This window comes from Somniosus microcephalus, chromosome 1 (assembly GCF_052327205.1).
Source record: "Somniosus microcephalus isolate GS21.2 chromosome 1, FLI_Smic_1.0, whole genome shotgun sequence".
NCBI classification, from domain to species: domain Eukaryota; kingdom Metazoa; phylum Chordata; class Chondrichthyes; order Squaliformes; family Somniosidae; genus Somniosus; species Somniosus microcephalus.
The window spans coordinates 115,684,628-115,711,016 of NC_140987.1; the positions used below are offsets into that span (position 1 = coordinate 115,684,628).

The 26,389-nt window shown below is 46.2% G+C and overlaps 1 protein-coding gene across 2 annotated transcripts in view; it reads right to left on the reverse strand.

Annotated features, from left to right (window-relative positions):
• Positions 1-242: 242 nt before the first annotated feature.
• The window catches only part of lrrc2 (leucine rich repeat containing 2), a 160,573-nt gene continuing 134,426 nt past the window's right edge, over positions 243-26,389 (reverse strand). Inside the window, exons 7-8 of one of the 2 annotated variants that reach the window (XM_085984882.1) lie at positions 13,148-13,284; positions 243-1,156 (exon numbers count right to left, since the gene is read on the reverse strand). In XM_085984882.1, coding sequence (XP_085841008.1) covers positions 1,107-1,156; positions 13,148-13,284 — 187 coding nt within the window. In that variant the 3' untranslated portion in view covers positions 243-1,106. The remainder of the gene's footprint in view (positions 1,157-13,147; positions 13,285-26,389) is intronic. The other variant, XM_085984876.1, reaches the window with a different exon arrangement.

Sequence of the window (26,389 nt, forward strand, 5' to 3'; positions counted from 1 at the left end):
AGTGTATTGTTTTATGCCAGACTCATTTTGCTGGGAGCCACGCGATCTTGAGCGTCCAATTATTATCCATTAGGAGAGAAAAAAACTGTCAGATTATTCTTACAATACTGAGCTTACTGTGGGGCTGCCGTGAAATATGTCCAGTACACATATACACAGAAACCCCACAGTGCAGATAGAGGCCATTTCGGCCCATCGAGCCTGCACCGACACATATCCCACCCGATCCCCGTAACCCCTACACCAACACATATCCCACCCTATCCCTGTAACCCCACGTATTTAATCCCCCTAACACTAAGGGTCAATTTATCATAGCCAATCAACCTAACCCGCACATCTTTGGACTGTGGGAGGAAACCGGAGCACCCGGAGAAAACCCACGCAAACACGGGGAGAATGTGCAAACTCCACACAGACAGAATGAATAAAGTCATTTATGTTTGTCTTTGGAGACTACAAGAGAGAAGAGAAATTATGGAAATATTGAAATCGTTTTAGGAACTTTTGAGAGGGTCCTAAATTATACTGTTGTATTTTTAACATTAATTAATGTATAAAGGGGAATAAAGGTGTGAGTACTTGCCCAGTGCAGATCTAAATGCTCTAATTTTACAATAAATGAAATGAAGAAAATATCAGGTATGAATATATGGCTTTAGGTAGCAGCCTAAAATACCTTTCTAACTGTGACTTGATTCTGCTGCAACATTCTGAATTAAAAATCAGGCCAAGAAAGGCACAGAAAGTACGCATATTTCTTCACAATCTTTTCATTATAACTAAAATAACTATAATACATCCATGTTAGAGACATCCAGATGATGTTGTTATTCCTCACCTTTAACATTTAGTCATGTAACTCTCTGAGCATTTTCATGTCACTGAACCATGCCACAAATAAAGGCAACGCACCTACAGCAAAGTCATGTTCTAACTGTCCACTATATCTCTAAATCTGACTCAAGTGTGTTCTAATATTCCATGGTTAGCTGACTATATGTCATTTTCGTAATGGAGTGGATAGGTTCTTCACAAAGCATCACACATCTTCTGTTCTCTTGAGATCCTGTTCACATTTTGATGAATTTTGGTGGTGCATGTTGTCAGAGCTGTAGGCTCAGAGATACCCTTGTAGTATAGGTAGGAACTGATTCTGCAGCAAAGCAAAACAAAGATTGTTTTATACTATCAAGCAATAATGCTGGTGTAGAAGGGTTGGGGTAATTTTTAACTTTTTTGCCTGGGCAGTAAACTGATGGAGTGGATCGCTTGCTCTTTATAGAACCCGCCTGATTTGCATTCCCAGGATGGGTCACAAATTGCACAGAGTAATTTTTTATTAAATTGAATTAAGGTATCCGGGCAGGATTGAAGTTAAAGTGAAAGTGGTACACTGTTTCCGCCCCACAGTCTTTATCACACTGCTGTTTTTCTGGGCGGCCAAGGCCATTTTAATGGACTAATAAGCGGATAGTCTGCCATTAATACTTAGCTTAACATAAGCAGTTGGAGTAGTAGCAGAGGTCTCAAAAGGTAAGTACAAAACTTATCTTTGTTGAGTTCCTCCAGCCCCTACAAAGAAAATATGTGCCGCTACTGCTCTTGGTATACTCCCAACCCCACCCCCCTACCACCACTACCCTGAGGGCCAGCTGGGCGGCCTCCGGGCTTTCTGATATTCCCCAGTCAGAACCCAGTGAGCTGCCTCTGGACTCCAATTTCAGATGGGCAGCTTACTTGCTGCATTTAAATGAGCCTTGGCTGTTAAAATAGAATTAGAATTCTCCCTCTAATCTTTGATTCCTCCCTTCTAACCAGTTTTTAATCTAATTTGCTGCACTCCCCTAATTCCATACTCCTTAATTTTCTCCAATAGTCTCCTATGTGGTACCTTGTCAAAGGCTTTCTGAAAGTCCATGTACACTACGTCCACTACATTTCCCTCATCCACGATGTTTGTCACTTCCTCAAAGAACTCTGTCAAGCACAGTCCTCCTTTCTGAAATCCATGTTGGTTGTTTTTAATTATTTTCTCTTCATTTAGATCTTCAGTAATATCATCTTTAATTAAAGATTCCAAAATTTTCCCTGCCACAGATGTTACACTAATTGGCCTGTAGTTACCCAGGTAAACTCTGTTTCTCTTTTTGAAAATGGATATTACATTGGCTAATATCCACTTGTCAATTGCAATAGAGCTGTGAAGTATAATTTTTGTTAGTTCTTCCTCCACTTCCCTTAGGATCATTGGTGATGGTATCTGTAGTGTCCGTGTGTTGATAAAGACACTGAAGACAGGAGTTGGTTCATAGGTATTTACTAAGCAAAGTCTGGGGGGGGGGGTTCTAACAGATATACACAATATACAGGCTTATATAGCCCGAGTGGCAATTACCGGCATTACAGCACACCTGGGCTCTTAAAGGCACATACACCACAATTCCTCCCCTTTTAGCTAACCAGTACATCATATTTTAAGTAATTATTAATTACATGTTATAAGCAAAATAATATACATTGCTGTAGTTAATTAATTATAAGTTAGTCTCTCAGGAGGCTTCCTGACTCGGTCCGGATAACGCCTCGGGGGTGTAGTAGTTTCTGGTGGTGTAGTAGGTTCTTCTGGCAAGGCTGATTCGGCCTGAATGCCAGTGTCGGGTTCATCGGGTTCCAGTATCACCGGATCGGAGGTAGATATGGGTATCTCTACTTCATCGTTAGATGTATAGAGTTGTGGTGTAGGTTGTCCCTTTTCGGATGACTTGATGATTTGGTCAGCATGGCGCCTTATTATGCTTTCTCCGATGTCCACGGTATACATCAGTGGTCCTAGTCGTGTGCAGATAGTTCCAGGCTGCCATTTCTCGGTACGGTAGTCATGGGCCAAAACCTGTTGACCTATCTGGAAGGCCCTAGTTGGCCTTTCATTCATGCCTTGAAACTGCCGGTTCTCCACGTCCCTTCTGATGTTGGGCTTGACCAAATCCAGCCGGCATCTTAGGTTTCTATTGAAGAACATCATGGCGGGAGTTTGGTTGGTAACCATATGTGTTGCATTCCTGTATGCGAATAAGAAGTTATCCACCTTGTGCTGAAGTTTTATGTCTTCATTACCCATGGCCTTTATGGCCTTCTTGAAGGTCTGGACAAACCTTTCAGCCAATCCATTGGTGGCGGGATGGTATGGGGCGGACGTGTAGTGCTTAACCCCATTGTTTTTTAAGAACTTTCTGAATTCTTCGGACACAAATTGCGGTCCATTATCAGAACATAGCTGTTCTGGCAGCCCATCCCTGGCAAATATGGTCCTTAATACTGTGATGGTTTTTTCCGTGGTGGTGGAGGACATCTTTATTACCTCCGGCCACTTGGAGTGTGCATCAACCGCGATTAAGAACATTGAGTCCATAAATGGACCAGCAAAGTCGATGTGCACCCTTTGCCAGGGAGATGAGGGCCACTCCCATGGATGTAGAGGGGCTTGTGGTGGAGCATTTTGGACCTTCTGGCATCCTAGGCAGCTCTTGGTCATTTCTTCGATGTCTCCATCGATACCTGGCCACCATACAAACGCCCTAGCTAGGTTCTTCATTTTCACTCCACCCAGATGCCCCTCGTGAAGCTCCTTTAGCACTTTATCCTGGAGTTTGGGTGGAATCACCACTCTGGATCCACACATCAAGGTTCCTCGGCACCCTGACAGCTGTTCTCTTCTTTGCGAGAATGCTGGCAACAGTGGTTCGCCATGTGCTGGCCATCCCTTCACTGTTAAATCGTAGACCCGTGAGAGAGTCGGGTCATTTCTCGTCTCCCTTTCAATGGCAGAATTTGTCACTGGTAGACATTCCACTATGGTAGAGTGGAACATCTCTACTGGGTCTACTGTAGGTGCCTCTTCTACCGTTGGCAACGGTAGGCGCGATAAACCGTCAGCATTCCCATGCTGTTTTGACCCTTTGTATTCTATGTTGTATTGGTGTGCCCCTAGAAAAAGGGACCACCTCTGTAGCCTTTGCGCTGTCATAATGGGAACACCTTTTTTAGGGTTGAATATGGAGATGAGGGGTTGATGGTCAGTCAACAAGGTAAATTTTTGTCCGTGTAGGTAATGGTTGAATTTCTTCACTCCCCATACCAGGCTGAGTGCTTCCCTGTTGATTTGGGCATAGTTACGTTCAGCTGTGTTTAATGAGCGTGACGCAAAAGCTATCGGCCGTTCTGAGCCATCAGGGAATTTATGGGATAATACTGCTCCTATGCCGTAAGGGGATGCATCGCACGCCAGTCTGATTGGCAGTGATGGGTTGTAATGAGCCAAAACTTCTTCGGATGTGATTAAGTCTTTGCATTTATGGAAGGCACGTTTACAGTCTTCGTTCCATTTCCAAATCACTCCTGTTTGTAGAAGTTCATTAAGAGGGTGTAGAAGAGTTGATAAGTTCGGTAAAAATTTATGATAGTAATTTATTAATCCCAGGAACGACCTTAATTGTGAAACATTTTCAGGTGCTGGGGCTTTTATAACTGCTTCAATTTTTTCAGGTGACTTATGCAACCCTTCATTATTAATTATGTGGCCACAATATGATATCTGATTTTGGAAAAATTCGCACTTGGGGCGATTCGCTCGTTCTTTCAGCCTAGTGAGCACCTGCTCCAAATTGGCAAGGTGCTCGTTGTCGTTTTCTCCTGTTATAAGGATGTCGTCTAGGTAGCATTGAGTCCCCGGAATCCCTTGCAGGACTTGCTCCATAGCTCTTTGCCAGATAGCTGGAGCTGATGCTACTCCAAAAACCAGTCGATTGTACTGGTACAGGCCTTTGTGTGTGTTTATCGTGAGATACTTTTTAGAGGCCTCCTCAACCTCCATCTGTAGATATGCCTGTGCCAAGTCAATTTTGGTGAAACGTTTCCCTCCGGATAGTGAGGCGAAAATATCTTCTATCCTCGGAAGAGGATACTGTACTGTGTGAAGGACTGGGTTTACAGTCACCTTGAAGTCACCACAGATGCGAATTTTTCTCTGTTCTTCAGATTTATCTTTATTCAATGCTTTTTTCATTACTGGAACGATGGGTGTTGCCCATTCGCTCCAATCTATTTTAGATAATACGCCTGATTTTTCCAAATTCTCCAGCTCTGCCTCGACTGCTGGACGTATTGCGTATGGCACCGGTCTTGCCTTAAAAAATTTGGGAATTGCTGCATCTTCCACTTTTATTGAGGCGGTGATGCCTTTCAAGATTCCTAGTTTCTCTTGAAACACTTCTTTGGCGTTGGCCAAGATGTCTTTTAATCTTTCAGGTATGATGTCATCATTGTTTTTTTCCTTACTGGTCACCGTCAGTGCCTGAATGGAGTGCCAGTCTAAACGTATCTTCCTGATCCATTCACGTCCCAACAACGGTGGACCACCATCTTGTAGAATGTATAAATACAACTTTTGTATTTCTTTGCCGTTGTATACAACAGGCACCCTTATTTTTCCTTTGGGGTATACTTTCTGCCCCGTATATGTTTTTAAGATAATGGATGTGTCTTTTAGAGGTATATGCGAAAATAGCCTCTCGTAATCCCGTCGATTTATTACGGTTAGAGCTGATCCTGTATCTAGCTCCATTTTAACTGGGGACCCTGCTATTGTGAGGGTAACCCAAATGGTTTGGTAATCATCTTTGCCAAGTACATTATGTAATTTGAGACAGCTTAGTCTCTTGTTTTCGAAGTCGCTATCGCTCTTCTGGTCTTCGGAGCTACTGTCCGTCATCATTTGTACCTTCCTGTACTTTTCTTTATTGATTTTTTTTTTCTGTCAGTGGATTTATTTTGTCCAGATCGGCATACCCGTGCAATGTGTCCAATCTTCCCGCATTGCCTGCATGCTTTGTCCTTGAACCAGCAGTCCCTCTGGTTATGGGTGGGTCTGCCGCAGCGATAACATCGTTCGAAACCCTGTGTCATTTCATGGGTGCCGAAGTCCTGTGTCTTTTGTTGTATCTCTGCAGCTCCTTTTGCTGCTGCTTCGTATGATACAGCCATACTGAAAGCTTTGTCCAATGTTAAATCTTTTTCAGAAAGCAGTCTTTTTTGTGTTCCTTCACTTACAAGACCGCAAACGAATTTGTCTCAAAGATAATCTGATAGTCCTGCCCTGAATTGGCAGTACTTTGATAGCTTTCTTAATTCAGTTAGGTAATCAGCGTTACTTTCATTCTTGTGTTGATTTCTCTTGAAGAACTTGAATCGTTCCGCTATCAGCAGCGGTGTTGGGTTTAAGTGCTCCTGCAGGGTATCAACAATTTCTTTAAAATTCTTGTCCTTTGATTTGGCTGGAGTGATTAAATTTCGTAACAGCTCGTATGTCTTTGCGCCCATTAAGTTCAGAAGTACTGAAGCTTTTTTTTCATCTTCTATTCCATTTGCAGTGCAATATACCTCTATTCTTTCCACGTATGTGGTCCAATCCTCTATTTCGCTATCAAAAGCATCAATATGACCAGATTTAGGCATTTCAGAAAAGATATGGCGCTTGCCGCGCTTTTTTTTCTTTTCTGTAGCAAAGATATGGTGCTTCCCGCGCTTCCCCGCCGCTGCTGCCGATAACAACGCTGTTTACTGCGGTTTCCGTTCTCTTTTTTTAAAAATTTACTGTTGGAGACTTGTTCCCGCCAGAGGTCTGAACGCTGACCTGCTTGCCGCGCCGGCCGTCTCCCGAGTGCTCCCTCCCAGTCCGTTATTGCTTGCCTCCGATTTCGCTGCCTGTCTCAGCTGTAGAGCCCGCCGCTGGAGCCCCAGCCTGACGCCCAGGAAGGATTAGCGCAGTACCTGCCACCAGCTTGGCCAGCTGGTGAAACCACAGCTTCTCTCACTTCCTTGAATCTTCTGGACGCCCGAGGAATCGATGTCCTTGAGGTGCTGCCGAATTGCAGGTAAGTCCGTTTCCACTTCGTCGCCACTGTAGTGTCCGTGTGTTGATAAAGACACTGAAGACAGGAGTTGGTTCATAGGTATTTACTAAGCAAAGTCTGGGGGGGGGGGGTTCTAACGGATATACACAATGCACAGGCTTATATAGCCCAAGTGGCAATTACCGGCATTACAGCACACCTGGGCTCTTAAAGGCACATACACCACAGTATCCCTTCAGATCCCAGCACTTTGTCCTGCTTTAACTTAACTAAATTATCCAATAATTTTCTCTTATTTGTTCTAATATCTGTCATCTTACTTTTAACCAATTCAGAATATACCCCTCCCCAATATCTTTTTCTTTTATAAATGCTGATGTAAAGTATTTGTTAAGTATCTCCTCCAATTTCTGCTTATCCTCTATTAACTCACTGTGCTGAAATTGAGACTCATTGCACCATAAGAACATAAGAAATAAGAGCAGGAGTAGGCCATATGGCCCCCCGAGCCTGCTCCATCATTCACTAAGATCATGGCTGATCATCGACCTCAACTCCACTTTCCCGCCTGATCACCATATCGCTTGATTCCCCTAGAGCCCAAAAATCTATCTATCTCAACCTTCACACTCAGCATTCACAGCCCTCTGGGGCAGAGAATTACAAAGATTCACAACCCTCTGAGTGAAGAAATTCTTCCTCATCTCAGTCTTAAATGGCCTACCCCTTATCCTGAGACTATGCCTGCTAGTACTTGACACTCCAGCCAGGGGAAACAACCTCTCAGCATCTACCCTATCAAGCCCCCTCAGAATCTTTTATGTTTCAATGAGATCACCTCTTATTCTTCTAAACGTTAGAGCATATAGGCCCATTCTACACAATCTCTCATCATAGGTCAGCCCTCTCATCCCAGGAATCAATCTAGTGAACCTTCGTTGCACCGCCTCCAAGGCAAGTATATCCTTCCTTAGGTAAGGAGACCAAAACTGTGCACAGTACTCCAGGTGTGGTCTCACCAAGGCGCTGTACAATTGTAGCAAGACTTCGGGCGCGATCTTGCCAGCCCTGGAGAGGCAGGTATGGAGGTGGGACTGCCGGGAAAATGGCAGAATTTGTGGGCGGGTGGCCAACCCGCCCCCATGCCATCTTCCCAGGAGGCGGGTAGCTGTCCCGCGTCGGGTCCCGTCTCCTTGGAGGTGGAAAGGGATTAAAGCCTATTAACTGCCTGTTAACAGGTAGTTAACAGGCAGAAAATAGGATTATCCCCTTTTTGCCCTCACAGTGCGGGCTTCCCGAAGACTCCGAAATCCGCCAGATCAGCGAGACGAGTAGTGGGTCTGCGGGGGTCGGGGGGGTGCAAAAGTGTGCTGTGAAGGTAAGTGATGGGTGCAAGTGTGGAGAGATGAGTATCTGAGGTAAGTGCAAAGTGTTATTAAAAGTGTACTTACCTTTGTTTCTTCCTGCAGGCTTCAGTCGGTGTGTATGCGGAGAGTCTCGCCCGTCCGCATTGGAGATGACAGATGGCCGTTGCATTCTCCACTGCAACAACCATCTTATTTCTGCAAAAGAAAGATGTTTGATGAGGTCTTGAATTCAAGACCTCATCAAACTACAGAGAATGTCACTGTTTCACAGCTTCACAGAGCTATCAAATGATGACAATTCATCTGTCAAAAACGTCATACGTTGACGTTCTCTGCAATCGGCTTTCCCTTAATTGGCCTGCTAAGCCCACTGGGTGGGCTTAACAAGGTCAATCAAGGGAAAATAGCGTGAGTTGGCCATAAGCTGTTGGAGGCAGGACTGAAACCCGACAAGTGGGAGACCCGCCTCCAAAAGCGCCCCATTGGCAAAACCACCCCCTTCCTTACTCTTATACTCCAACCCCCTTGCAATAAAGGCCAACATGCCAGCTTTCTGTGTTTCTTGCACGAGGACACCCAAATCTCTCTGAACACTAAGAATTCGCAATAATTTACAGTTCTGAAGATCAATTTTTTTGATTAAAGAATCCCTGGGCATTGTGCTTTTAAATTTCCAGGGATAAAAATGGCTGTCGCCACATGGCCAAAGACAAAGGACAATGCTTTGTTTACAAAGCAATCGAATGCTATTAGCATTTGTTTGTATATCGAGTGGATACATCTAAACTGCAGAAGAGACTTTTGTACCTTGAATGGGAAACGTTTAACAATTGAATGGGTCTAAATCACTTAGCATTCTGGACAATAGGGCTGTTGCATTCTCTTTTGTTTCAGCCCAGGGAGCTCCGGAAGACACATTAACCCAGTCTAACCACTTTGAGTTAGCCAATCACAGCTTTCTCTTGTGTATTGGACTCTTTGGGCGGGGAATTTTGCACACAGCCCTTGCAGGGCAGAACAGCAGGACCTGACCAGGTATAAAGATAGCTGCTGAGAAGCTATCTGGCCTCTTACTTCGCTGGACCACAGGTGAGCAGAGTGTTCTGACTCCTCAACAAGGCAACCTAGCAGGAGTTAAGGGGTGGTGATTTAAGGGTATTGCTAAGATTGTTTAAATAACATTGTAGCCATTGTATCCCTCGTTTTCGCCATCTGCAACCCCCTGTTATATAGTTTTACTGTAATTACTGTGTTCGTGTGGTATAGTTTATTCTTTGGATTGTAGTTTATTTAGGTAATAAAACTTGATTTTTTTCTCTCATCCAAACCAGTTGTTCCGTTTTAATATCATTAATTATAAGTTCCTCCACTCAGAACTAAAGGAGGGGTAGCGATTCGGAACCGCTGTTTTAAAATTGGTTTTATTGGAATTGGTCAGAGTGCAGGCAAAGGCTGCAAGACCAGGAAAATTACTTTAAACCAGTTTAAAGAAGCCCCCAACCCTTACAATGGCGAGCCAGGTAGGAGTGGAGGCAGTTTTTGATTTAATAAGTGGTCTGGATCTGGAGAAAGCATCAGCTGTAGTTTCTCTCATTTTCAGTATGTGGGTAGCCCTGCGAATTTTAGCAGAAAAATTGTACAAGGCAAGTTCAAGTTCACCGCCTGTAAAGACAGGCACTGTGGCCTGTTTAAAGGGACCAGCTTCCCAGCCCGCTTCTAGCGTGCCTCCCCCCCATGATGTGGGACCCTGCGGGGGCAGGGATAGCAATCCCTCTTGCAGGAGACTTAGGGAGGGAGCTGACACCAGGTTTTAAACATGGGGAGGAAAATTTCCAGCCACCAGCAGCGGGTGGTGAGAGTATACCTGCCCCCAGCACAGGAGTGGGCAGGGAAGAGCAGACAAACCCAGAGAGAGATTTGCACCGGCAGGCTGCCAGGTACATTATACAGTGCGGGCTATTTGGACATGGGGGAGAAGGTGCCCAGCCAGCTGGGGCTGTGACCCAAGCTCAGGGTCCGCCAGCCAAAGTTTCCTCCATAGAGACACCCCTCAGAAGGTCTCAGTGGGTGCCCCAGCCTAAGAAAGCATGGTCACCCACTTTACAATGGAGTAGGGCGGGCTCCCGAGCCAGGGAGAAGCCAGAGAACAGGGGTCCCCACTCAACAGCCATAAGCTGCGGGGGACCAGAGACAGGAGGCAGTCCAGCTTCACTGCAGCCAGCAGCAATCTGTGACAGTGCCAGAGATTAGTCTGGCCGTCCGGAGATGGGCGGCATCTGTATTATAGCTATGTGTGTGTATATAGCGTGCTTTTAAGGTGTATTTTAAGTTTTGTTGATTTAACTAGTTTTAAGTTAAAGTGCAAAGAGTTTAAGTTTACATGTGTGCCAAATGTTTGTATTTTTGGTCCGAGGTCGAGGGACCCGACAATGTCTCCACCTAAGGCAGCAGGTCAGTGAGACCTGGCTGCATGTCCCTTTTAAGTTTTTGCAGGAGATGGGAAAATGAAGCAGCCATGTTCGCCCAGCCTGAGCTGGACATCGAATGAAGATACGAAATGTTGGGGATCACCTCGCCACTGGACAAATCCAGGAGACCCCGCAGCGATCTTCGGGAAAAACCGGACAGAGTCCAGAGGAATTTGCCTACTCCTCCTACGGGGAGGAGATGGCCCCAGCTGGGTGGGGCACGGCCCCCAACCCAGCACTATCCTGACCGAAGTTCACTTGCGGGAGACCTCGCTGTTGAGGAGTCATGATGGGGAAGCGCGGGCGCCTGGTCATAGGGACGCGTTCCTCGGGGGTGGGTGGTGATGGCCCGGGAAAGATCGTATAGAGGAGGGAGAGACCCAAGAGTCGCATGGGTGCGGTCGGGGGAGGGAGGAACTCACCCGGGGGCCCACGGGCAAAGAGGATAAGTGTGGCTGGGAAGGATGAGTGGGTGGCCGGATCAGTGTGGGGCCAGGGAGAGCCGCCACACAGGCACCCATCATTTTCTGCAGCCAGTCGAGGGAAGACGGGAGGGGGAGGGACTGGGAGTCATGAGATCCCATACTCCCTGGTCTCGGTCTGTGCCAAGGTAATTTTAAACGTGAGGGGTACCCCGCCTCCACAAAGGGACAAGGGAATGGTTCGGGGCTGGCGGAGCAGGCTGGTCGGTAAATCCATTCTGCCTGTTTTAAAGTTTAAGACGATCAAAGGGGGGTGGAAGGTACTTTTACTGCCCGAGTGGGAGGAGCAATGCCCACTCGAATTTCACGACCCATCATCGGCACATGATGATCGGGGTTCATTTAAGTATGTTGTTTAATGATTTTTTGTATTTTGTGTTGCAGCCCCAAGTTGAGCAGAGGCGTAGGATCCTCTCCGTGCTTGGGAACAGTTTGTGACAACTCCAAGTTGAGCAGAGGCGTAGGACCCTCTCCATGCTTGGGATCATTTTGATTACATTGTGTAACTAAGATTGTAACATTTTGTAATAACTTATGATGTAAAAAGGTGATTGTAAATTTAGCTTACACTGTATAATTTTACAAGCGTGTAGGGGTATGAGACCCCTTGTTGAAAACTGAAGTATCTGTAAGATGCCTACCGTACCATGGTGGTTTTTTTTCTTGAATTTAAGGGGAATAGACGGGACGGGGATCAGTGGCAGATAGCTATTAGGTAAATACAGGGGATGGTTGTTTGTGAGGGGTCAGAAATCATTGCTCATTTCTTCAAGAGGATACTACAAGCAAGCTGGAAGTATCCAAGGGCGGATTGTAAGAATTCGTAATAATTTACAGTTCTGAAGATCAATTTTTTTGATTAAAGAATCCCTGGGCATTGTACTTTTAAATTTCCAGGGATAAAAATGGCTGTCACCACATGGCCGAAGACAAAGGACAATGCTTTGTTTACAAAGCAATCGAATGCTATTAGCATTTGTTTGTATATCGAGTGGATACATCTAAACTGCAGAAGAGACTTTTGTACCTTGAATGGGAAACGTTTAACAATTGAATGGGTCTAAATCACTTAGCATTCTGGATAATAGGGCTGTTGTATCTCTCTTTTGTTTCAGCCCAGGGAGCTCCGGAAGACACATTAACCCAGTCTAACCACTTTGAGTTAGCCAATCACAGCTTTCTCTTGTGTATTGGACTCTTTGGGCGGGGAATTTTGCACACAGCCCTTGCAGGGCAGAACAGCAGGACCTGACCAGTTTAAAGAAGCCCCCAACCCTTACAACACCAACATTTGAAAGTTTCTCACCATTTAAAAAATATTCTGTATTTCTATTCTCAGTTCAATTCAATTTTTTTATTTGTCATATATGCAGCAGACGTGTGTACTGCACAATGAAATGTTGATTTTTATGAGTCCTCCCAACATTAGAATAAATATGGCATAACAATGATAAACTACTAATAGAAATACAGTAATAATATTCTTCCTACTAAAGTGAATAACCTTACATTTCCCTACATTATATTCCATCTGCCACCTTACTGCCCACTCACTTAGTCTATCTATATCCCTTTGCAGACCATCTCCTAATCTAACTCGATTTCCAGGAAGTTAAAATAATGGGACTTAGTTCCTCCCTTGGTCTTTCCCTCCTACAATTTGGAGACTTTCAAACAAAAGCTTGCTGATGCCTAACTACTCCTTCTTGATTTTACTCCTCTTTCCTAGTCTTTTTAACTTTCTAGTTAAAAACCAAACCTGCGATATGGCTCTTTACCTAGTTTCTCAATAAAAAAAATCTCCAATTTGCATGCAAATGAACAAAGCTTCGCCAGCAAAACTTCATCTTTACACCATTACTTCCCATTACTGTTATTTGTAGGCAGAGAATAGATTGTAAAGATAATCCAGCAGTTACCTCTTTCTTTCAGATCCTGAAAGTACATTTGCATCAAGTGTTTTTCAAATTCTTCTTGATCTTCACCATCTTCAAAGATTTCACTGAGCATCTCATCTTCTATAATGTCAAGTGGATTTTCCCGCAGATCAATATATCTGTTAATAGGAAAGGGAAGAAGTTTAATCTATTCATCTTATTTAACAATGGCCTCTTATTCAGGCCAATCATCTCAGCCCCAGGACATCGCTGCAGGAGTTCCTCAGGGCAGTGTCCGAGGCTCAATCAACTTCAGCTGCTTCATCAATGACCTTCCCTCCATCATAAGGTCAGAAGTGGGGATGTTTGCTGATGCATGCACAGCTCCATTTGCAACTCCTCAGATAATGAAACAGTCTGTGCCCGCATACAGCAAGTCCTGGACAACATTCAGACTTGGGCTGATAAGTAGCAAGTAACATTCGCACCACACAAGTGCCAGGCAATGACCACCTCCAACAAGAGAAAATCTAACCACCTCCCCTTGACATTCAACGGCATTACCATCATTGAATCCCCCACCATCAACATCCTGAGGGGGTTACCGTTGAACAGAAACTTAACTGGACCAGTCACATAAATACTGTGGCTACAAGAGCAGGTCAGAGGCTGGGTATTCTGTGGCAAGTGACTCACCTCCTGACTCCCCAAAGTCTTTCCACCATCTACAAGGCACAAGTCAGGAGTGTGATGGAATACTCTCCACTTGCCTGAATGAGTGCAGCTCCAACAAAACTCAAGAAGCTCTATACCACCCAGGACAAAGCAGCCCGCTTGATTGGCACCCCATCCACCACCTTAAACGTTCACTCCCTCCACCACCGGCGTACCGTGGCTACAGTGTGTACCATTTGCAAGATGCTGTGCAGCAACTCGCCAAGGTTTCTTCGACAGCACCTCCCAAACCCACGATCTCTACCACCTAGAAGGACCAGGGCAGCAGGTGCATGGGAACACCACCACCTCAAAGTGCCCCTCCAAGTCACACACCATCCTGATGTGGAAATATATTGCCGGTCCTTCATTGTCGTTGGGTCAAAGTTTTGGACTTCCTTACCAATGTTCCTGCTAAGGCGCGCATGCGGCCATGTAATAATCTAAAAGGTCCTGCAAGGCCGCTCTCCGCCTTTACATTGTAAAGACTGTGCATGCGCAGAAATTTAGAGGGATCGCACATTAAAAGAAACAGGCCTCGCAGAACAAAGCACAGTTTACAGGGAACATTGCTCCCTACCTAACAGCACTGTGGGAGTAACATCACCACACAAACTGTAGCGGTTCAAGAAGGTGGCTCACTGCCACCTTCTCAAGGGCAATTAGGGATGGGCATATCCCGTGAATGAATAAAAAATAGTAAAACATTAAGCACTTTTTTCTGGAGGATGAAAAAAGGAAGAACCATTTCTATACTGCAGAGTTTTGAAAAAAAGCACATGACCTCACTGTCTGACTGCCAGCTCTCGTTCAACTAGTGCCATGGGATTTTTAAGCGCCACTTTTACCAAGAGAACAGATAGATGGGGCCTCAGTTCAACATTTCAGCTGAATGATGTGACCTTTGGAGTGCAGATCGGAACAGAGTGTTAAGCTGCGAGTTTGATGAGTGAGGGGAGTGAGGGTGTGAGGGGAGGGTGGTGTTCCTTTCTTTTTCTATCTTTGTCAGCTTCCAGGAGAGCAGGAGCTAAAAAGCTGCACAAGAGGGGACAGAGAACCAGCGGGAGTTCGGCTCTGTGACCCCCGCCCACCCCCCCCACCACATCTGGAGAAAAATAAAAGGTGACATCACAGGGAAAAGGGTAAGTGATTGGTTGGTGAGTATTTTGCTCACTTCCCTTATCTTTTAAAGCCCAGGAAATGTATTAGTAATTGTAAGGTTTCATTAGTACTAGTTTACTAGCAGTAATAAATCTTATTAGGTGTAGTAGGGTTTGTTAATTATTCATTAATAAAAATTAATTAATTAAGACTCAATAAAGATGGCAGGGCAGGTGATGTGTTGCGACTGCAGTATGTGGGAGCTCCTGGACGCCAGTGTGATCCAGGGCGAACACATCTGCGGTAAGTGTCTGCGGCTTGAGGAGCTTCGGCTCAGAGTTGATGAGCTGGAGGCCGAGCTGCGGACTCTGAGATGCATCAGGGAGGGGGAAAGTTACCTGGACACTTTATTCCAGGAGGCAGTCACACCCCTTAGGATAGGGTCTTCTGATTTGGCCAGTGGTCAGGGACAGGAGGATGTGGCTGCGAATGAGGCAGGTATGGGGACCCAGGAGGTGGAGGAGCCTCAGCCTTTGCAATTGTCCAACAGGTTTGAGGTTCTTGCGGCCTGTATGGATGAAAGTGGTGGCTGAGCAAACTGACCATAGCACCGAGGTACAGGAAGCCATTCAAGCGGGGGGGAGTTAATAGGAATGTAGTGGTAATAGGGGACAGCATAGTCAGGGGGATAGATACAGTTCTCTGCAGCCAAGAGTGAGAGTCCAGATGGCTGTGTTGCCTGCCCGGTGCCAGGGTTCAGGACATCTGCTCTGGGCTGGAGAGGAACTTGCAATGGGAGGGGGGGGAGCCAGTAGTTGTGGTCCATGTAGGTACCAACTAGGAAAGAGGTTCTGCTGAGAGAGTATGAGCAGCTAGGGGCTAAATTAAAAAGCAGAACCTCAAGGGTAATAATGTCTGCATTATTACCTGAGCCATGAGCAAATTGGCATAAGGTAAATAAAATTAGAGAGATGAATACGTGGCTCAAAGACTAGTGTGGGAGGAATGGGTTTCAATTCCTGGGGCACTGGCACCAGTACTGGGGAAAAGTGGGATCTGTATCGTTGGGATGGTCTTCACCTGAACCGTGCTGGGACTAGTGTTCTGGCGAGTCATATAACTAGGGCGGTAGAGAGGACTTTAAACTAAATATTGGGGGCAAGGGATCAAATTGGGGAAGATGTGGTAATTCAAAGATTAGAGACAAGGCAATAGAGAAAGCTATTAATATGGGATAGAGAGTACAAATCTAAGAGTAAATCAACAGATAAGGCTAGAGGTTACAAAAATAATAAAAGGACAAAACTAAAGGCTCTGCATCTGAATGCACGTAGCATTTGAAACAAAACAGATGAACTGATAGCGCAAATAGAAATAAATAAATACAATCTGATAGCCATTACAGAAACATGGCTGCAGGATGACATAGATTAGGACCTGAATATTGAAGGATACATGACATTTAGGAAGGACAGGGAGGTGGGAAAAGGTGGAGGGGTGGCTCTGTTAATTAATGATGGTATTAGCACAATAGAGAGGGATGACCTAAGTTCAGGAAACCAGGATGTAGAAGTGGTTTAGGTAGAGATGAGAAATAATAAAGGCAAGAAGTCACTTGTGGGAGTGGTGTACAGGCCCCCTAACAGTAACCACATGGTAGGATGGAGTATAGAGGAAGAAATAATGGGAGCTTGTCAGAAGGTGTGGTAAACCACTGTTATTGTATCCTACTGTTATCGTTATTGCATATTGTTACCTCTGGTTGGCGCTGTGTACCAATGCATGCCTCAGCTGGCTCCGCCCACATGACCAGGTATAAAGGTGGGTGTTTCGGCAACCCACTTCCTTCTTGGAACCAGTTGGCCACGAGAGGCATGCTCTGTTCTTTAGTTAATAAAAACCTCTTCATTACTTTCCTAATTCATCGCCTTTTATGGAGTAATTGATAAGCGTATCAATTTTATTAACTAAAAGTAAAATGTCGACACCTGAACAGCAACAACAGCAGGCGTTGCTGCGAGCCCTCAGACCAGCATGCCTGGACCTCGACCCTCAAGCAGCGGGTTCATCGACCAATTTTGAACACTGGCTGAGCTGCTTTGCATCCTTCCTAGAAGCCTCCGCCGTGACATCGGAGGAGAACAAACTAAAAGTTTTGACCGCCCAGATGAGCCCTCAAGTATATACACTCATCCGGGATGCTACTACGTACACGGTGGCCCTCGAACTACTAAAAGGGCAATACACGCGCCCAGTGAACACGATTTACGCCAGACACCTCTTGGGATCCCGCAGGCAGCAACCGGGGGAATCAGTAGAGGCATTTTTACGGGCGTTACAGGCACTCTGCAGGGACTGCGACTGTAAGGAGGTAACGGCTGCGGGGCACGCGGAGGGACTTACCTGTGATGCCTTCGTTAGGGGCCTCCAGTCCGACTACTCCCGGCAGAGACTGCTCGAAAGCAAGTAGCTCGACCTGAAGACGGCCGTAACCCTTGCGCTCTTGTTAGATGCGGCCCACCGAAACCTCGAAGCATACTCACGTAACGGCGCCGCGCCATGGCCATCGCGACCTTGGGACATGGGACCGCCGCCCCCGGTACCAACTGCTGCAGCGATGTCCTGAAATCAACCGGGACCGCCGCCCCCGGTACCAACTGCAGCGATGCCCCGTAACCAGGCCCAAAAATGCTATTTCTGTGGCCAGTTAAAACACCCTAGAGCGCGCTGCCCGGCTAAGGCCGCTACCTGCTCGGGCTGCGGGAAGAAAGGCCATTACGCCAATGCCTGCAGGGGGAAACCCGCGAACGCCAGCAGCGCCGCGTGCGAACCGTGGGGGCAGCCATCTTATCCGCCATTTTGTGCACCTCCGGCCGCATGGGGACCTGAATCATGGCCGCCGCCATTTTGTCCGCCGCACTCAACCGCCATTTTGTCTCCGGACTCGACCACCGTCTCGTCGGACGACCATATCGACTCACTAAGCCATACACTGGCCTCCGTTACGCTGGAGCAAGCCATGCCTCATCATCTGTCCAGGTCCATGATGGACATCACGGTAAACGGCCGCGCCACCACTTGCCTATTTGACAGCGGGAGCACAGAGAGTTTTATTCACCCCGACACGGTACGTAGCCACTCCCTCACGGTCCTGCCAACGCGCCATCGGATTTCTATGGCGTCTAAGTCCCATTCAATGGACGTCGGCGGCTACTGTGTGGTGACCCTTTCGGTTAGGGGCACAGAATATAAAAATTTTAAACTTCTTGTCCTGCCCCGTCTTTGCGCTGCCGTGCTGCTAGGGTTGGATTTTCAGTGCCACCTTAAAAGTGTCACATTAGCATACGGTGGACCCCTCCCCCCACTCACAGTCTGCAACCAACACCTTTTAAATCGCCCGCCGCACACCACTTGCAGCCTTTCCACACTCAAAGTCCCCCCCCCTCCCTTGTTCGCTAACCTCACCCGCGACTGTAAACCCATCGCTACCAAGAGCAGGCGGTACAGCGCCGGGGACAGAGCTTTTATTAGCTCTGAGGTGGAGCGGCTCCTGAAGGAGGGCATTATCGAAGGGAGCACCAGCCCCTGGCGAGCCCAGGTTGTAGTCGTTAAAACCACCGATAAACGCCGCCTGGTCATTGACTACAGCCAAACCATAAACCGGTACACTCAGCTGGACGCATACCCCCTTCCTCACATATCTGATATGGTCAATCAGATTGCGCAATACAGAGTATTCTCCACCATTGACCTTAAGTCAGCATACCACCAACTCCCCATCCGCCATGAGGACCGCCAGTATACTGCCTTCGAGGCGAACGGCCGCCTCTACCACTTCCTTAGGGTTCCCTTCGGCGTCACCAACGGGGTTTCGGTCTTCCAAAGGGAGATGGACCGGATGGTTGACCAGAACGCGCTGCAGGCCACCTTTCCCTACCTGGATAACGTCACCATCTGCGGCCACGACCAGCAGGACCATGACGCTAATCTAGAAAAATTCCTCCGTACAGCCCAGCGGCTGAACCTAACGTACAATAAGGAGAAATGTATGTTTCGCACCAAACGCCTTGCCATTCTCGGCTGCGTAGTGGAGAACGGAGTCCTCGGGCCCGACCCCGACAGAATGCGCCCCCTTATGGAGCTCCCCCTCCCCCACTGCCAAAGAGCACTGAAGAGATGCCTGGGGTTTTTCTCTTACTATGCTCAGTGGGTGCCCCACTATGCGGACAAAGCCAGACCCCTCATCAAATCCACCTCCTTCCCCCTGACACCAGAGGCGTGTGCAGCCTTCACTCTTATCAAGAGCGATATTGCGAAGGCCACAATGCACGCAGTGGATGAGTGCATCCCCTTCCAAGTGGAGAGCGATGCATCCGACTTCGCCCTAGCTGCGACCCTTAACCAGGCGGGGAGACCCGTGGCCTTTTTCTCAAGGACCCTCCAGGGCCCCGAGATTCGACACTCCTCTGTCAAAAAGGAGGCCCAGGCTATTGTGGAAGCGGTGCGTCACTGGAGGCATTACCTGGCCAGAAAATGGTTTACCCTTCTCACTGACCAGCGTTCAGTTGCTTTTATGTTCAATAATAAGCAGAGGGGCAAAATCAAGAACGACAAGATCTTGAGGTGGAGAATTGAACTCTCCACCTACAATTACGATATCTTGTACCGGCCCGGGAAACTCAATGAGCCCCCAGATGCCCTATCACGTGGTACATGCGCCAACGCGCAGGTTAATAGACTGCAGTCCCTCCACAATGACCTCTGCCACCCGGGGGTCACCAGGTTCTTCCATTTCATCAAATCCCGTAACCTGCCCTACTCCATCGAGGAGGTCAGGACCATGACCAGGAACTGCCAAATCTGTGCCGAGTGCAAACCGCATTTTTATAGGCCAGACAGAGCAAGCCTGATCAAGGCCACTCGCCCCTTCGAGCGCCTGAGCGTCGATTTTAAAGGGCCCCTCCCCTCCTCTGACCGCAACGTGTACTTCCTCAACATAATTGATGAGTACTCCTGTTTCCCGTTCACCATCCCTTGCCCAGACATGACCAGTACCACGGTCATCAAATGTCTGAATGACCTCTTCGCCCTGTTCGGGTTCCCTAGCTATATACATAGCGACAGGGGCTCATCTTTCATGAGCGACGAACTTCGTCAGTACCTGCTCGCGAGAGGTATTGCTACGAGCAGGACCACCAGCTATAACCCCCGGGGGAACGGCCAGGTGGAAAGAGAGAACGCGACGGTTTGGAAGGCCGTCCTCTTAGCCTTAAAATCTAAGGGCCTTCCGACCTCTCGCTGGCAGGAGGTCCTCCCTGCGGCGCTCCACTCCATCCGGTCACTGCTTTGTACTGCCACTAATGCCACCCCTCATGAGCAAATGTTCGTTTTCCCCAGGAAGTCCACATCGGGAACCTCGCTACTGACATGGCTGACTTCTCCTGGGCCCATCCTACTGCGGAGGCACGTGAGGACCCATAAAACGGACCCCCTGGTCGAGAGGGTGAACCTCCTACACGCCAACCCCCAGTATGCCTACGTGGCGTACCCAGACGGGCGGGAGGACACGGTCTCCATACAAGACTTCGCACCCTCGGGTGCCCCTGAATTACCACTGTTATCCCCCACCACTTCTCCCAACCCAACCCCTGTAGACGGCATGCCGGAGCCCCAGGACCCTTCGTTGACCACCCAGACACCAGATTCGACGTTGGATACTGCACCACCGCCGCCGCCACCACGACGATCAGGACGTCATACAAGGCCTCCTGATAGACTTACCTACACGAACTTGTAGTACACTTCACCCCGTCGGACTAAATTTTAAACAAGGGGTGAATGTGGTAAACCACTGTTATTGTATCCTACTGTTATCGTTATTGCATATTGTTACCTCTGGTTGGCGCTGTGTACCAATGCATGCCTCAGCTGGCTCCGCCCACATGACCAGGTATAAAGGTGGGTGTTTCGGCAACCCACTTCCTTCTTGGAACCAGTTGGCCACGAGAGGCATGCTCTGTTCTTTAGTTAATAAAAACCTCTTCATTACTTTCCTAATTCATCGCCTTTTATGGAGTAATTGATAAGCGTATCAGAAGGGTACGCCAATAATCATGGGGGATTTTAATCAGCATATAGGTTGGAAAAATCAGATGAGCAAAGGTAGCATAGATGAGGAGTTCATGAAATGTTTGCAGGATAGTTTCTTACAACAGCACGTTCTGGAGCCAACCAGAGAGCAGGCTATACTAGACTTGGTATTGTGCAATGAGATAGGATTAATTAATGACCTCATAGTGAAGGCGCCCCTAGGTAGCAGCGATCATAATATGATTGAATTTTACATTCAGTTTGAGAGAGAGAAGAGTGGGTCCAAGACTAGTATTTTAAACTTAAATACAGGCAATTATGAGGGCATGAAAGCAGAGCTAGCTAAAGTGAACTGGCAAATTAGGTTAAGGGATAGGTCAATAGCGTTGCAGTGGCAGACATTTAAGGGGATACTTCAAAATACACAGAATATATACATTCCGAAAAGAAAGAAAAATTCCGAGGGGAGGACCCACCATCCGTGGTTAACTAAAAAAGTTAAAGATAGTATTAAACTTAAAGAAAAAGCATATAATTGCACAAAGATGGGTGGCAAGTCAGAAGATTGGACAGAATATAAAAAACAGCAAAGAATAAATAAAAGATTAATAAGGAGAGAAAAATTAGAGTACGAGAGAAAGCTAGCTAGAAATATAAAAACTGATAGTAAGAGTTTCTATAGATATTTAAAAAAGAAAAGAGTTAACAAAGTGAGTGTTGGTCCTATAAAAAGTGAGTCTGGGGAATTAATAATGGAAAATAAGGAGATGGCAGTTGAATTGAACAGGTATTTTGCATCGGTCTTCATTATAGAGAATACAAGTAACATCCCAGAAATAGCTGTAAATCAGGAAACATAGAAACATAGAAACATAGAAGATAGGAGAAGGAGTAGGCCATTCGGCCCTTCGAGCCTGCTCCGCCATTCAATGAGATCATGGCTGATCATCCAAATTCAGTACCCTGTCCCTGCCTTCTCCCCATATCCCTTGATCCCTTTAGCCTTAAGAAATATATCCAACTCTTTCTGAATATATTTAATGAACTGGCCTCCACCGCCCTCTGTGGCAGAGAATTCCACAGGTTCACCACTCTCTGGGTGAAGAAATTCCTCCTCATTTCAGTCCTAAATGGCTTACCCTTTATCCTTAGACTATGACCCCTGGTTCTGGACTCCCCGGCCATCAGAAACATCCTTTCTGCATCTAGTCTGTCCAGACCTGACAGAATTTTATAGGTTTCGATGAGATCCCCTCTCAATCTTCTAAACTCCAGTGAGTATAAGCCCAATTGACACAATCTCTCCTCGTACGTCATTCCTGCCATCCCAGGTATCAGCCTGGTGAATCTTCGCTGCACTCCCTCCATGGCAAGAGCGTCCTTCCTCAGGTAAGGTGACCAAAACTGCACACAATACTCAAGGTGCGGTCTCACCAAGGCCCTGTACAACTGCAGCAAGACATCCTTGTTCTTGTACTCGAACCTTCTTGCTACGAAGGCCAACATACCATTTGCCTTCTTAACCGCCTGCTGCACCTGCATGCTTACCTTCAGCGACTGGTTCACAAGAACACCTAGGTCTCTTTGCACTTCCCCTTCTCCCACTCTATTGCCATTCAAATAATAATCTGCCTTCCTGTTTTTGCCACCAAAGTGGATAACCTCACATTGATCCACATTATAGTGCATTTGCCATGTTTCTGCCCAATCATCCAACCTGTCCAAATCGTACTGGAGTTTCATGACATCCTCCTCACAGCATACCCTCCCACCCAGCTTTGTGTCGTCTGCAAATTTGGAGATATTACATCCAATTCCCTCGTCCAGATCATTAATATATATTGTGAACAGCTGGGGTCCTAGGACCGATCCTTGCGGTACCCCACTAGTCACTGCCTGCCAATCGGAAAACGACCCGTTTATTCCAACTCTTTGCTTTCTGTCCGCCAACCAGTTCTCTATCCAAGTCAATACCTTGCCCCCAATCCCATGTGCCTTAATTTTGCACGCTAACCTCTTATGCGGGACCTTATCGAAAGCCTTCTGAAAGTCCAAATACACCACAGCCACTGGTTCTCCCTTATCTATTTTACCAGTTACATCCTCAAAATATTCCAGTAGATTAGTCAAGCATGATTTACCTTTTGTAAATCCATGTTGACTTTGTCCGATCCCGTCACTGCTTTCCAAGTGCTCTGCTATTACATGTTTTATAATGGACTCTAGCATTTTCCCCACTACCGATGTCAGGCTTACCGGTCTATAATTCCCCGCTTTTTCTCTGCCACCTTTTTTGAACAGTGGGGTAACATTAGCTACCCTCCAATCCATGGGTACTGATCCAGAGTCTATTGAGTTCTGGAAGATGACCAGCAATGCATCTACTATTTCTTGGGCCACTTCCTTAAGTACCCTGGGATGTAGATTATCAGGCCCTGGGGATTTATCGGCCTTCAGTCCCATCAATTTTCCTAACACCATTTCCCTACAAATACTAATATCTTTCAGTTCCACCCTTTCATCAGACCCTATGTTCCGCGGTATTTCTGGGAGGTTATTTATGTCCTCCTTTGTGAAGACAAAACCAAAATATGTATTTAGTTGGTCTGCCATTTCTTTGCTCCCCATTATAAATTCCCCCGATTCTGACTGCAAGGGACCTACGCTTGACTTCACCAATCTTTTCCTCTTTACATATCTATAAAAGCTTTTACAGTCAGTTTTTATGTTCCCTGCAAGCTTACTCTCATATTCTATTTTCCCTTTATTAATTAATCCCTTTCTCCTCCTTTGTTGAATCCTAAACTGCTCCCAATCCTCAGGATTATTGCTTTTTCTGGCCAATTTGGATGTCCTCTCCTTGGATCTTATGCTATCCCTAATTTCCCTTGTTAGACACGGTTGAGTCACCTTTTTTGTTTTATTTTTATGCCAAACTGGGAGGAACAACTCCTGTAGTTCGTCCATTCGGTCTTTGAATGTTTGCCATTGCCTATCCACCGTCAACCCTTTGAGTGCCATTCCCCAATCAATCCTACCCAACTCGCTCCTCAGACCATCGTAGTTTCCTTTATTTAAATTGAGGACCCTAGTTTCTGAGTCAACTACTTCATTCTCCATCTTAATGAATAATTCGATCATATTATGATCGCTCTGACCCAAGGGGCCTCGTACAACAAGATTGCTAATTAATCCTTTCTCGTTATGTAATACCCAGTCTAAGATGGCCTGATCTCTGGTTGGTTCCTCGACATATTGGTCCAGGAAACCATCCCGTAAACACTCTAGGAATTCCTCCTCCACAGTATTGTTACTAATTTGGTTAGCCCAATCTATATGTAGATTAAAGTCACCCATGATGACTGCTGTGCCCTTGTTGCACGCTTCTTTAATTTCCCTTTTAATGCCATCCCCAACCTCCGCCTTACTGTTTGGAGGTCTATATACCACTCCCACTAATGTTTTCTTTCCCTTAGTATTTCTCAATTCTTGAGTTCCTCCCTCCCTTCCCAAAATGGAAGGGAGGGAGGAACTCAAGAAAATTATAACCACCAGGGAAGTGGTACTGAGCAAATTGTTGGAGCTGCAGGCTGACAAGTCCCCAGGTCCTGATGGACTTCATCCTAGGGTCTTAAAAGAAGTGGCTAGTGAGATAGTTGATGCGTTGGTTTTAATTTTCCAAAATTCCCTAGATTTGGGGAAGGTTCCATTAGATTGGAAAATAGCGAATGTAACTCCTTTATTCAAACAGGGAGGGAGACAGAAAGCAGGAAACTACAGGCCAGTTAGCTTAACATCTGTCATAGGGAAGATGTTAGAAACTATTATTAAAGACGTTATAGCAGGGCATTTAGAAAAGTTCAAAGTAATCAGGCAGAGTCAACATGGTTTTGTGCAAGGGAAATCATGTTTAACCAATTTATTGGAGTTCTTTGAGGAAGTAACATGTGCTGTGGATAAAGGGGAACCGGTGGATGTACTGTACTTAGATTTCCAGAAGGCATTTGATAAGGTGCCACATCAAAGGTTATTGCGGAAAATAAAAGCTCATGGTGTAGGGGGTAACATATTGGCATGGATAGAAGATTGGCTAGCTAACAGGAAACAGAGAGTAGGCATAAATGGGTAATTTTCTGATTGGCAAGATGTAACGAGTGGTGTGCCACAGGGATCAGTGCTGGGGCCTCAACTTTTTACAATTTATATGAATGACTTGGATGAAGGGACCGAAGGTATGGTTGCTAAATTTGCTGATGACACAAAGATGGGTAGGAAAGTAAATTGTGAAGAGGACATAAGGAGGCTACAAAGGGATATAGATCAGTTAAGTGAGTGGGCAAAGATCTGGCAAATGGAGTATAATGTGGGAAAATGTGAAGTTGTCCATTTTGGCAGGAAGAATAAAAAAGAAGCATATTATCTAAATGGTGAGAGATTGCAGAGCTCTGAGATGCAGAGGGATTTGGGTGTCCTAGTGCATGAATCGCAAAAGGTTAGTATGCAGGTACAACAAGTAATTAGGAAAGCTAATAGAATGTTATCGTTTATTGCGAGGGGAATTGAATACAAAAGTAGGGAGGCTATGCTTCAGTTATACAGGGCATTGGTGAGACCACATCTGGAGTAGTGTGTACAGTATTGGTCTTATTTAAGGAAGGATGTAAATGCATTGGAAGCAGTTCAGAGAAGGTTTACTAGACTAATACCTGGAATGGGCGGGTTGGCTTATGAGGAAAGGTTGGACAGGCTAGGCTTATATCCGCTGGAGTTTAGAAGAATAAGAGGTGACTTGATTGAAACATATAAGATCCTGAGGGGTCTGGACAGGGTGGATGTGGAGAGGATGTTTCCTCTTGTGGGAGAATCTAGAACTAGGGGTCACTGTTTTACAATAAGGGGTCGCCCATTTAAGACAAAGATGAGGAGAATTTTTTTCTCACAGAGGGTCGTGAATCTTTGGACCTCTCTTCCTCAGAGGGCGGTGGAAGCAGAGTCTTTGAATATTTTTAAGGCAGAGGTAGATAGATTCTTGGTAAGCAAGGGGGTGAAAAGTTATCGGGGTAGGTGGGAATGTGGCGTAATCGGATCAGCCATGATCTTATTGAATGGCGGAGCAGGCTCGAAGGGCCGAGTGGCCTACGCCTGCTCCTAATTCGTATGTTCATATGTTCAACAATGCAGCACTCTCTCAACACTAGATTAACTCTCTTCAACCTAGATTATATACACAAATCCTGGAGTTGGTCTTGAGCCCACAACCAAGTGACTCTAGAGGCAGAAGTGCTATCAAATGAGCCTACCTGTAAACAATAGCAGAGCCAAAAGCAAAATTAATAGTAGCCAAAAGAAATTGCCAACACCAGAATAACCTTCCTAAAC